This window comes from Heterocephalus glaber, unplaced genomic scaffold, assembly GCF_053883595.1.
Source record: "Heterocephalus glaber isolate CG9 unplaced genomic scaffold, H.glaber_assembly_v1.0 deba00000621, whole genome shotgun sequence".
Classification (NCBI taxonomy): Eukaryota; Metazoa; Chordata; class Mammalia; order Rodentia; family Bathyergidae; genus Heterocephalus; species Heterocephalus glaber.
In genome coordinates, this window is record NW_028258153.1 from 3,649,387 (window position 1) to 3,663,312 (window position 13,926).

Consider the following 13,926-nt stretch of genomic DNA (forward strand, 5'->3'; position numbering starts at 1 on the left):
GAAATACATGTTGAATGAATGAATGAACATGTCAGCATGATTTGTCAGTAAAATGGAAAATGAAGGACGTAGTTTACATTATAAACTGGAAATCCTCTTGAGAATAAGAGGATCAGTTGGTCTCAGCACCAGCACTGCAGGACAGGAAAACTGACATCTGTTGGTCTCTGGAAATTCTACTGCCAGAGCTCGAAAATTACGGACTGAGTTGAATGAAGTGATAAATCTGTCTTTGCAAACTACCTTTTATTTGTTCTTGCCCATGTGACTTGGTATACCCATCATCGTTCTCCAACTACTGTCAACTAGCATGACCAGCCCTCCTTGCTATGTGCAGTGTCTAAATTCTAACCTGGAAAAAATGCTTGCTTTTGTCCAGAGGCAACACAGCTTTCCTTAAAACAACCATCTCCTTTCTGAAGGAAGTCTGTGGGTAGGTAGGAATGCCGTGCAACCTATGATGCATTACTCTCAGCGAGGATGTGGACAGCATGTCCCCAGCTTCCTCCAGCTTCGCCTCTGACTCTTCAGCAGGTGTAATGTGTATCTGCAGATAGGAAGCGATGACAGAGAACCCTCTTCCTCCTCCTCATTGCCATGACAGAACTTGAATAGGAAGAGGCTTATCAGGAACCGCTGTCTTCTTAAATTCTAAAAAAAATGAGTCCTCAAGCTGACATTAGAAAGTATCTTCAGTGTAATATGTCTTCACCTTTTCTTCAGTTAAGGAGATGCTGAAGAATAAGATGTAACTTACTGTAATAGCAAGGATTGTATTGTGGCCAGGACTCTGTAAGCCATTCCCCATCTTTGCCTACTCCCTAGGTGTGCTTGGTAGATGAGTTGGTGCAGAGAAAGAGCCTTGTCCCAGCAAAGTACGGGGATGTGAATTAGAACTGAGAGGCCACTGAGAAGCTTTTTGCTTCTTGATCTTTTTTATGTTGATCGAAATTCCTTCCATAATTGGAAGTCCTCTTTTGAACTAGAGCATTGATTCCTCAGTTGATCATTTATGGGGGCGGGTGTTTGATCTGTTATTTATTTGATTATCTTTTCATGTAATTTTGTTACCAAAAGGTAGAGCCCTGGGGTGTTGGGATTCCAGATCAAAAGCATTTCTAACTGGTGTAGCATTGATCATTGTTTACCAAAGTAAGGTGGCAGGGGATGGCATCTGAGAAGATTTTAGGGGAGAATCAGTTGGGATGCCACATGGTATTGAAGCATTTTTTGTGAAATTTAGTTCATTTTCCACTGTCTCCCAGTCATTCCGAGAGCTCACATGTCCAAATCTCAAAACAGTGCCTGGATATGGTGAATGCATCCCTAGCACTGACTCCTTTCTCTTATTAACAAAGCTCAGAGGGCAAGAATGTCCAGCAAACAAGGATGACATTGTTTCATTTACGTATAATATTCATTGTTATGGTAACCTGCCATTAATTGGAAGTAATAATAGGGCTTAATTTATGCTAGTAAGTGGGATATTTCTTCCCAGAGATATGTTAAAAATAGTGTCTACTTTAGAAAAATATTACTTTAATCATTGTATAAGTTGCAGAGGGAAGTGGCAGCAAACGGGTGGTATGAGAAGACCCAGGCATGGGAACCACTAGGGTGGGAAAAGCCTGGGAAATTCCATTGCCAAATGCTTCATCTAGGGAAATGAACTCCAGGCAGGCACACGGGCAGGGTGATGGCTTCCAGATGGAGAGTGGGAGGCTCTGCTGCAAACAGAAAAAGGCAAGGGAAGGGCCCTTCTGTGGCTTATGATGTGGAGGACATCCATGTTGCCACCTTTCCAAGGTGGTAGTGTGGCAAAACTCAGCTTCTGTCAAACTGGTATCTTCATGAAAAGTACAGAGCTCTCCTTTAAGGGAGAGAAGCAGCCACACTACTGTCCTACACCGCAGTTGCATGTGTTAGGTTTGTTTCCCAGCCTCACTTGGCCACGGCTTGCTTTTGTCACTGTGTCCTTAGGTGTTGTGCTCTTCTGAAGCACATCTGCTTAAAGGATTTAGATTTGATAGCCACACCATGTAACACTTTTTGACAATTAGAGCTAGTTATCCTACTTTCTACTGGCTGCATCCTGCAGTTGGTACTGAATGAAGACAAATGTCAACCCAGCAGTTTTCTGCCTGTCCCCTATTCTAACCTACTTTCATCCAGCCTTTCTTGCTTCTTACTTGTATTTTTCATTAACCTTTCATTTCCCTGCATTTTTATGACACCTGAGTTAAGGTACACTCTGTTCATTTATTTTCACCTTTGTGCACACATCAATTTTCCAAGTAGGACTGAATTAGAAATATTCTATTAGCTAACGTGATTGTATTATATTGCTGACTCTCTGTTTGAGATTTTTGAGTACCTTGGCTGAGCTCATATTCCCTTTGAATGGCCACCGGAACACTGCTGCTTAAACTTCTAGAATAGAAATTGGATTCATTTCCCACATGCAGCAGTTTAGTGATAACCCAACCAGAGAAAAGCTGTCTTAGTTCATCAGTGCCCTGCGAGGGCGGGCAGGCAATTCTTTCCCGAGGAATCTGCCAATGATCAGATTCTAACCCAGACCATTTGTGTGAGAAAGTTCATTTTATAATTTTATGATTTTCCTCCCTCCTGCTTTCTTTCTAACGGCTTCACTTTTCTATTTCATTTCCCAATCCCGAACATCAGAGTTTAAAGAGCCCCTTTTTATGGAGTATATGCTAAAGTGCTCTGTTAGGCAATATATTTATTACCTGGAGTGAAATAGCTTTTCACAGTCAGGCAGCCTTCTTAGCCTCCTTGCTACTTCTGTATTTAAGAAAGTTGCTCCTTGTAGTTTGCAGGACAATGGCTCTACATCAATCAGTAAAGAGAAAGATGTGTTTTGTGTGTGTGTGTGCGTGTTGGGGGGAGGGAGCTTAATGCATCTAATGAGCACATTTCCGTTTTTCATTTTCCTCCAATGTTCAGTGGCTTCCATATGTCTGCTGCTTGCAGCTTTGTTCATCTAGCTTGGTATTAACTAACCTTGGAGTTGCCTTTGATGGAGAACATGTGTATCCACTGTATCTTTCACTTGTATTTATGCCTGTGATACGATACAGAATAGCTTTGGGATTGAAAGAGAGAGATAGAAAATTGTGTGTGTGTGTTTTACCATTTAGAAGCATCCCTAGCAGAGATGCCAGGCTGTCAAATAACCCTTGAGAAGACATTCCTTGGTGGATTGGCTTCCCTTTGTACTTTGTGATGGTAGTATGGCCAGTTGAATGCCACAAGTATATGCACCAAAGATTTTCTTATTCCATTGCTAGTGGCAATTTATTTTACTTTTTCTTTTTTCCCTCTAAGTTATGGGTTAGCAGTTGTGCATGCACTGGACAATTGAGGATGACCCAATGTTAGTTTGTTGTTCCTCAGAAGCTTTTTATTTTTTATGTTTGTTCTGTATTTTTACCATCCAGGATCAAAAATGAATATAATTTCAGTTCAAGAAAGAATCTCCCTAAACTCTGAGTTCCCAGGTCAGCTTGGTTAGTTAAAATGAAGGAGTTCATGAATGCTCCTTTCTCTCCCTGACGACTGCACAATCAGCACAACCACTGGCTGCCACAGCAGAGCTTGTTAACAGCTGGCTGGCAATGTGAACATGTTTTGCTGGGGCACAATCCCGGCACCTACAATTTAAAGAAGGAAAGGTTTACTTTTGCTCACAGTTTGTAGAAGTTTCAGTCCATACTGGGCTACTCCAAGGCAGGGCAGCATAGCAGAAGGGTATCACAGAGGAGAAACAGTCCATGGCACAGCAGGTGAGAGAGAGAGGGAGAGAGAGACAGACACAGACAGAGACCGATATTAAGGGAGGAGGGTAAGGAGCCAGCCACACAACACACCCAGCGACTTTTCCAACCAGGCTTCAGCTCCCAACAGCTATAAACTCATCCATGGACTAATCCACTGATAAGTATCATACATTTATGTTCCATTCACCTCCCAAAACCCCACTTAGGAGCTTATGAGGCTTTGGGGAGACATCTAGATATTAACCATCACTAACCACCAGAAAGAAGAAGCAAACACAGAGCAGCCTGCTTTTACAGATCTCCAAGATGGCCCTCCTCCTTCCCAACCCCAGTAACACGGCCAACAAAGGACTGCTTTTGTGTCTTTCTCTGTGGAAAAAGGGAGGCTTGCTACTCAGCAGACAAAAGCCATATTTCAACTGTGTGAAATAGTTGCGAAATACCATTTATGTCCAGGGAGACCATCATTGCTTTATTTGTGTTCTTCATTATTTATATGGTTGTGTTTAAACTTAAAACTCTTGCTGTAATTAAGCAGTACTTTTATTTATATTAGAAAGTATGTAAATCGTTTGCCTTCTAGCATTCCCTACAATACTTGGGAAGAGCTGAAAATTCTCTTGCTAGTATAAAATTAAATATCAAGACGATGACACTTATAATTCTTGGATGTAGATGAGTGGAAACTCGCTGAGCTTAAAGGGAAGTCCTTCAAAGGCTATCATAGTTTACAGGTCAAAGCCCAAATAGCATCTTCTTGCTGTAACTACAAGTTTGGATGAGGACAGGCCTGTGAATCTACTTAACCTTGGTCCTGTTAAGACCATCCACATGAATTCTTTACAGAACGTTAAAGGTATCTTTTGTACTGGAGAAGAGTGAAATGGTCAAGAGGAAAACAGAATAATTCTACATGATATTCTTAAGATGAAATTACTGACTAATTCCACCAAAAACATTTTTCTTCCTAAAGTGAAAGGCCTTTTTTTGTTTTCTTTTTCTCAATAGCACCATCATCCATTGCTTTGGTCCAGGCTAAAGAAGTCACAAGGTACAGCGTGGCTCTGGCTTGGTTGGAACCAGATCGGCCCAATGGAGTAATCTTGGAGTATGAAGTCAAGTATTATGAGAAGGTATTCCTTGAAAAAGCAACTGTCCTTCCTTCTTTGTTTTTTGCTGGGACAGGACGGTGGAGTGGCTAGAGATTGAACTGTGCATGGCATTTGGACGAAGATATGTCCTTTGCTCTTTTTCTAAAATTTAATTTAACTTTTTAGCTTTTGAGACAGGGTCTCCCTAAGTTGCCCAGGCTGGGATCAAACTAAATCCTCCTGCACTGGCCTCCCACTGTGCCAGGAACACAAGCCTGTGCCACAAGGCCCAGCTCCTTCGTTCCTTCTTATGTTTGGGTATTGACCAGTTTCAAAGTGTGGAATACTAGCAAACCCTCAAACGAATGCACCTTGCTTCCCATTGAAATCTGATTATGAAATTTATACTTTAGTTGGTTATCTTGAAAAATAGAAAAAAATATTTTTTTCTAATAATGGAAATCTAGACAGCTAAGAAATCCTAATCTAAACCTTCTATCAGGCAGAGTGAGTCATCACAGCTACAATAATGATCTGTTTAAGTAGATCACTGCTAGGCAAAATGAAGGTGTGGGTTTTGATGACTTTTAATAAAAAATCAGGGAAGGAAAATTACATTCTTCAGCCTCTTAAAGTTGTAGAAGGCATTATTTTTACAAATAACTTGTCTCTTAAAGGATAGAATTCTGAAGAGAGCTATTTGCATTCAAGGATGTCTAGAAAATGAACAATTGCCTTTCTTTTTGAAGATAATCACTTGTTGGCTTCCTTATTAAGGCAGAAAGGGGACTGGATTTTTTAATTGAAATCAGACTACAATATTTTTTGCATTTTCTAGACAGAAAATAGAAAAAGACAAGGGACCGTCTCACAGTTATTTCTTTTAAATTGCTGGGTGTGCAGCTAGAAAAGACATCAACCACCATTTAATGCTCTTTACAAGAAAATTATGAGGAAAGATCTGGATATAGTCATTTTCAAAGACAATCGAACTGTGCGTTTCTTCCAACATTGAAGTTATAACAGTGGTATTTACAACATTGACATGAATATCAGGTTTAGAGAGTTAATCAAGCTCTCTTTACTTACAACTCCTGAGCCTACTGCCTTGGTTCCTTTAATATTGTACTTAGTCAACAGAGGATTTGTTCTGTTGCCTTAACCAATTTTATCTTCCCATAATGTAGGATCAGAATGAACGAAGCTATCGTATAGTTCGGACAGCCGCCAGGAACACGGACATCAAGGGTCTGAACCCTCTGACTTCCTATGTTTTCCATGTGCGAGCCCGGACAGCAGCTGGCTATGGAGACTTCAGTGAGCCCTTGGAGGTCACAACCAACACAGGTAACAGGGGTACCCGAGTCCCCACTGTTCTGGGGCTCCTTTTATAATACAAGGTAGATACTACCACAGTGATATTTAAGGAGGTGTACATAATTTTGGGTAGGTAAGCATTCTGTTGTAACGAAAGTTGCATGAAATAAGATATCCAATGTTTAACTTAGAAAACCTCGTGCTATTGAGAAGACCAATTTTCATAATATTATCTGGCCTGTCTTTTCAGATGAATGAAAAACATTGCCAGTTTTTCTGTTGATTCTATAAACCATGAAAAATGGGATTACTAAACTGACTAATTGAGGGTTATACAGAAACCTTATATTAAGATAAGGCATCTTCTTCCTCAGAAGATTAAAGAAGAGACCAAAAATACTTTGTTTCCTCTACTTATTTCTCAATATTGTCTAAATCAAGTCAAATCAGTTTTTTTAAGCTCCTTGGAAAAAATATCAAATCTTCCTGTATTATAATTTTGAACCACTGCTTGATCAAATCAAAAGTTTACAAAGGAGCCTAACCAACAATCGGCAAGTGTATGAGATCTGTCTACCTTTATAATTAAAAAAAATCAATGAAATTGCACCTGCTCGATGAAGAGATAGAGAGGCAGAATTTTCAGCGTCAGTTAAAGGATGCAATTTGATCAACAAATTATTGAGTAAAAAAATGTAAAAAAATCAGTAGAGAAAGTAGAATCTGAAGGGGATTGACTGACATGTTTGATGTGATCCAGGAAGGCTACAAGGAGGAAGTGGTTTTGAGTTGGGCAGTTGTAGGGAGGGTTTTAATGACTGAGGAAAGGAAGGGTATTCAAAACCATTTGTCCTTTGTGAAATTTCCTGGTGTCATTCTCACCTAGGAATACACTTGATCATTATGTAAGAGTTAGGGTGGTACGTTAGTAAGCTTTCCTTTTGCTGGAAAAAATAACTGACAGCTGCAACTTAAAGCAGGAGAAGTTTTAATGTGGCTTAGTGTTTCAGAGGTTTCAGTCCATGGTCGTCTGGCTGTAAGGCAGAGGCATCATGGCTGAAGGGGATGGTGTAGCAAAGCTGCTTATTTTGTTGGGGCTGGGCAGCAGAGTGCCAACAAGAGACAGACCCTCTAATGACCCATTTCCAATTGGGCCCCACCTCCTGACACCACATTCAGCTAATCCACAGGTAAATATAAGTATCCCTATAATCCAGTTACCTTTCCATGAGTCTCAAAATCCAGTTGAGTTGACAATTAAGTTTTACCATCACAGATGATGATAAGATGAAAAAGAAGAAAGGGCAACAAATTATGTTTATCACAGCATTTAATATGAGTCTTCTGGTTTAAGTTCATCATAGAGTTGTAGAAAGGTCTTTGTCTCATTAAGGCTGTGTTAGAAAGTGCCATTCCATGAATGAATATGTAGGGAAGGATAACAGATGCTCTGAGCATTCCAGGGAGGTTCAGAAAGTTGAATACTAATAGCATGACCCAAGAAGAAGTTCTACATTTAAGGATCTCCATGTTGGGTAACCACTGTGTAATTGTCTTTCCAGTGCCTTCCAGGATCATTGGAGATGGGGCCAACTCCACTGTCCTCCTGGTGTCTGTCTCAGGCAGTGTGGTGCTAGTGGTCATTCTCATTGCAGCTTTTGTCATCAGCAGGAGGTAAGCACTGAAGCCACTCAATTGTTCCACCCACCAGCCACCTTCCCTGTTTTATGAGGGAGCTTTTTGTCTTCTGCATACAAAGTGAAGGCTTTTGACTAACATCATAAACAGCATTTGCGTGCCACGCTCCGTCCTGTTGCTTTGATCTTCCCACATCCCTACTGAAGCTAATGGTTGTAACTGGGTGGCAGCCATGGCTGCCAAGAGACCCAAGAAGATTCAGCTAATTCCAGGAAGCCATGAAAAAGGTGATTCCTAAATCTTTTCTGTTGTAAGGTGTTGCATGTATCCCCTGTTACTACCAAAGGCAAGAAATACCATGTAAAACAGTGACCCAGATATTAGGCTTTTCCATTTGCTAGCTGTTTTCACTTGAGTTTTCATTTCTCTGCGAGATACAGATGATCATTGTCTGCCTTAAAGAGTTATTGACAGAAGAATTTTGATAGGCACCATAGGTACTACTGCATACGCTAGGTGCTTCAACCTATTTTTGATTAACAACATGGGTAACTAAAACAAAGAAATGAGTACTAAGCCTTCTGTCTTCCCATTGGAAAGGCCATCAGCAATCCCAGAGGCAATCTACTGATCATGTGGTGGGCATGAGAGTTCTCTTGGGAATAAATTGGGCTTATTTATCTTATGAGTGCTTACAGTCTAACTTGATACTTTAAAAACAATCTAAAAAGGAGAAATAAATATCAATGGCTTGATTGCTTCCATCTACTTCTTCACGCCATCCAATTGCTTGATATCAATATACACCCCAAATCTAGGCTCCTCTGTCTTATTTGTATAGGACTCTGCCCCTTTGAGACCTTTGCTCCCATATACTACGAACAGTTTCACAAAGTGGGTCTTCTGTTGTTAAATTGATGTTCTTAAATATAAAGTTTTTCATATTATAGATGAAGAAAGTAATATACATAGCGAGGTAGTGCTTGTCTAGGACCAGTGGATCGCCACAGTGGCAAGTAAAGCTAATACGGGCCCAGTACCTACCTGTGCTTGTCTCTCAGACCAGGTCTGTTCTGCTGTCCTCTCTTCCTGCTGATGATATTACCAGTGTCCCAACAATCCCTCTGGCTATTCCCACTGCCTGGACAAGCCACTATACTTTCACTTTGCTCTGACATAACTAGAATTCGGATGATGGCTGTATATGTTAGTTTGACTGGATGTCCTACGTTGTCACATCCTTTTTCTAACCTGCTTCTCCTGTCCTCACTTTCCAAAATGCTCTGGTATATAGAGATTGATTTGTTCACACTCATAATAACGCAGTATGGAACAATGCCTTATACTGTACAATACCTATATTTGTCACTGAGTTCATTCCTTTTGGTGTAAAGTCTATACGTAGGTATATTTGATTAGAGCAGTAAGTTTCATCTCTGAGAAGTTAAATTTGGAAGTGTGTCAAGATGAGCTTTTTTCTTTTTTGTTGCGATTTGATTTTGTGTATGTACATGTGCCATGCACACAACACGTGGGGACTGTATGCATGGGTGTGTGTCCATTTGATTGTGGGGAGTTGGGAGCAGGATGGCGATGTGTACAGAAATTAATGGGGAAAATTTTCCTTTTATTAGTACATTTCTGAAGTTGAATTTTTAAAGGTCTATTCCTACAATCTTTCTTCGAAAATGAAGACATTTAAAGGTACAAAAAATTGAAAATTAAATATTAATTACCTCCACCTCACAAAAAATTGACTGGAATCCAGCACCATGTGATGCTCAATGGCAGAGTAGAGAGCTTATTCTGTGTTCTGACCATTTCTTTGATATTGTTTGAAAACATTCTGTAGTTGTGGTCCAGCTTGCCTTTAGATTTATATGTTTTTTCCATTATTCATTTTAAGTAGCCCTTCTGTACAGCAGTCAAACAGTAGTAATTGGAAATAAGTCACCTCATTGTAAGTTTCTTCTGGATGTCCTACTTAAAACATTAGCTTTGATGAAATTTTTTTTTAAAACCACAAAAATGTAATGCAGGGAGACAAGATTATTAAAAGCCAAGGCTATAGAAAATAGCATTCTCAAGCCTGATGACTTAATTCCCTTTCTGCTTTTATTGATCACATTATTACATAAGGTAGGATTGATAGCAGGATGCATCGGATTTCCAATTATGAGTTCCCCCCTTAGAGAATTGAGCCTGTCAAGTTACCCAGTGATGATTCCTGTCCCTTCTCCCCCATTAAAAAAAACTGTCACTTCCCAAGGCTGATAAACGCAGCTTGGTGATTGGTCCTCAATGGATCACTTTTTAGAAAATGAAATGTCAACCCCTTGCCCTCATATTGATTCTTCTTTAGTGCCAGCCATAAAGCTGTCATGGGAAGGGCTGGCTGGAGCCAGGTAGCTGACAGGCTTGCGGCAGCTCATGCACACTCAGCCAATTCTTCTCCCCATGCAGGTTGTCTGCTCTGTTATCTTGGACTACAAGTGTTTAAGTGGGACATGTGCAGGTGAACAGAGAGGAGATAGGTACTATGGACAAAAGTCAGCCAGGCTTTTAGTGAAAGTACAAATGAAAAGTCACAAGCGGTACCCCTGAAATCATCTTGCCAGACTTCAGCCAGCAGATTGAACACTCGAGGCTGTAAAATCTGAGTCATATCCTTTACCACAGGGACTGCTTCTTGCTTCTTTGGGGAACACAGTGTTGATGCCAGGAAGAATGCAAGAAGCCAATCCCTTATATGCATCCCCTTAAGCTAAGTCCCACACTACTACTGCCATGTGACACTGAGAAGTAGCAAGAATTCATATAGCGAGGAAATTGTTGGTTATTGTGATGACCACAAAGAGAAAAATCTGTTCGTTGCTAATTGTTATCTAAGGAGAAAGAGCCTCAGGCTGACAGTAGTATCTTGTTGGATTTTTAAATAGCAGCTGTTTTATTTATTTTACTGTATTCAATTTATCCTGAAAACCCTGAGCTTAAGGCAAGCCAGAATAATCTCCAGGCTTTTTTTTTTTTAATCAGAAGATTCACCTTTTTTTTGGAGGGGTGCAACTTAAATGTGTAAACATTTAGAGATCTTAGGTGAATGAATCAATTTTATGTATTTAAAAGGAGATTATACAAAAGCCCATTGATTTAAATGTATGTTTTTACCACCCACATTATGTCCAGAAAATTAATTTACATTTTGTACAGACCTCATTGATCTGTGCCTTTCTTCATCCTTCAAGTTCTCATTTCTGGTTGGTGTCAGTCTTCCAAAGAGCATCACAGTACTGGCCACGTAGGTGGTTTTAAGCTGTGAGGCTGTGTGATGCTGTTACTAGAAATTTTATCCCAAGCCACACGTGCATGTTCTTTTAACAGCAAGGCACCATTTTCCTATTTACATACGTGTACATTTGTGATCTCCACAGTATAGCCTCTTCTCTGCTTTTAAAAATGGTTTTGGGCTGGGGACTTAGCTCAGTGGTGCCACCACCTGCCTTACAAGTGCAAGGTCCTGAGTTCGATCCCTGGTAACCCCCCTCCCCACCAAAAAAGGTCTTAAAAGGACTGTTACCAGTGACATCATAAGCTGGAATTATAAAGTCACTGGCTCCAGGGTCCAGGACCATTGAATCTGGGTTTATTTCTCTGACAACTACTCCTCCTCTTTTTACATTAAAAATTTCCTCACCACCCAAAGTATACAAATTATTATTAATTCAGATTGTTTTGGGCTAGTCTATTTTCCCCATAATATTTTATTGTTCAGACATGATAAACAATTTTAAGAAATGACTAGAATTCAACCAGAGTCTCTCTGACTTTGTTTTTAAGGACAGCTTGGTTTTTTGTGGAAGTATTAATTGATAACACATGCTCCTTTTACACTGACTTAATGATTGCTAGTGATATTTATGTGATATTTAGTGATATTTCCATTTATGGCAGAGTTGTAAAACACCACACCCCTTTTACCTAAATTAATGAGCAAGAATTGTTTTTAAGAAAAAAGTAAAGTGACTTTGACAAACTTATACTGGAGAGTTGTAATCTGTGAATTAATGTTCAAGTCTAATACACAATAAAGTTGGTTTGCAAGTTAGTTTTGTCTGCTTTGGAGTTAGCAGCTCCCATAATGCTGAAACAGTTTCTGTTCACCCTGTATCTATTTTCCCTTGTGCCCTAATTTTTTTCCTGCAATATCATGACCACCTAGGAATGAATACTCTTCAATGTTAGCCTAAATTGGCTCTGATCAAGTCATGTAAATTCATACAGTTAGGGGCAGATGATACCTCAGGAACACTTCTAAACAACTTGCGTGCAGTCGGAAAGTTCAATTGCAACCATTTCAAAATGCTTCTCGTGAAGAACGCTTAGGCATCCTTTGGTGCAGAAACAATGGCTGCTCACGGTAGAGGAGAAAGCAGGATCACTTCTGTGAATTTTTGTGAGCACTGGACAGAGTCCCTCCTGGAGCTGTGCTCCTTATTACATTGCTTTGTCTTCTTTAATCTGCACTTTAGCTGAATAAATTACTTAACCTTTTGCTAATTAGTTTTGGAACAGTGAACTGCATCAGTCAAATCTGTCCACTTGATTGGAGAAGTTAGTATTTTGCTAAAAGCAGGGTTTGGGCGGGGACCTGGTCATGGTCCCCTTCTCTATTTTGTTTGTTTTGTTGAATAGTCAAGGTGCCAGGAACAACACATGGCTGGGAGAGCTCATGCTGTTCCTCAACAATGTTGGTTAATACACTCATTACTGGGTCTTCAGCTTTACCTGCAGAGCTGGCCCTTTTCCTCACTCCTGCTTTTGAAAGGTTCCATGTTTCCTTCTGGACCATTCACTAATAAACCACTGCAGTCCTTCCCCCCTTTTAATTGGCTTGTCCACCTCTCCGTAATTAGAAAATCTTCAACAAAGCTTTTCTTCTGCCATTCAGGTGACCCGCCTGGCATGTTAATTTAGAGTTAGCTCTTCTGTAATCTCGGTGGTTTCTCTAGACTGGCTGGCCCAAGAATGAGCTTCAGTGGGCTTTCTTTTGGGAGGCAATAATGAGCCACATTGTCCTACTCTGAGCCCAAGAGAAACGGTCATCAGGTGACAAAGGTAGAGTGGAATGCAGGCATTTCTGTTTTCAAGGTATTATTAAGGAACAAATAGGCTACAATTTGCCTTTGAGCAGAAATACTGTGTTTCTTTTTCAACATTCCTTGTACCCTTGTAAGACACCTTCCTCCAAATAACTCTCCAACCAAGGAAGTGTCTTTAAAACTGTCCCTTCACTGCTCATTTAATTCCTCTTTCGATGTTTAGAAGGAGGAGGAAGGGATGGGCGGGTCAGCTTTATAATTAATGACCCTTGCTATTTTGTGTTTCCTCTGGCTTTGACCATACTTAATGAAGAGCAGAAAGCCACACTCCTGGGCAGCTCGAGGCCACTGGGCTGTTATATGGATACTAGACACTAGGGCTTTTACTGATTCACTAACCATTTAAAGCGGCTGCCATGAGCTGGGGTGTGTGGCTGAGTCACGGAGCACTTTAACTAGCATGGCCGAGGATCTGGGTTTGGTCCCCAATGCTGCAAGAATGATGCAGGGGTGGGTGATGCTACCAAAGCTCTCTTGTTCAATTGACTTATTTTCATCTTTTTTCTGTAAAGGAAAGAACTGTGAATCTGTATTCGAGATCAAAATTGATTTGAAAGATATACATGCAATTTCAGATAAAGCTTTTAGGAGCTTTGATAAGATATAATCCCTGTGGCTGGCAGGATCCTATCACACCCTGGGGCGCCCCTCCTGATGTTTTCTTTTCTTTCTTTTTTTTTGGAACCGGGGATTGAACTAGGGTCCTTGCGCTTGTGAGGCAGGCAGCGGAACCACTGAGCTAAATCCCTGGCCCATCCTGATGTCTTCTTGATATAAAATGTTGTTTTAGTAGTCTCCAACCTAACATGCAGACAATTCCTTTGAAAGAGGGGAATGGATGAAGAAGTGGGTTGGAGGAAACTGGCTTTCCTATAAAGTTGTTCAATTTCAAGGTACTTCAACCCATTTAGTTTCTTTGAT

At 40.3% G+C, this 13,926-nt stretch overlaps 1 protein-coding gene across 2 annotated transcripts in view; it reads left to right on the plus strand.

Moving 5' to 3' along the window:
• Positions 1–13,926, plus strand: part of Epha4 (EPH receptor A4) — a 143,877-nt gene that overhangs the window by 103,873 nt on the left and 26,078 nt on the right. For both annotated transcript variants that reach the window (XM_004864483.4, XM_004864482.4), the window contains exons 6-8: positions 4,809–4,933; positions 6,079–6,238; positions 7,771–7,882. In XM_004864483.4, coding sequence (XP_004864540.1) covers positions 4,809–4,933; positions 6,079–6,238; positions 7,771–7,882 — 397 coding nt within the window. The remainder of the gene's footprint in view (positions 1–4,808; positions 4,934–6,078; positions 6,239–7,770; positions 7,883–13,926) is intronic.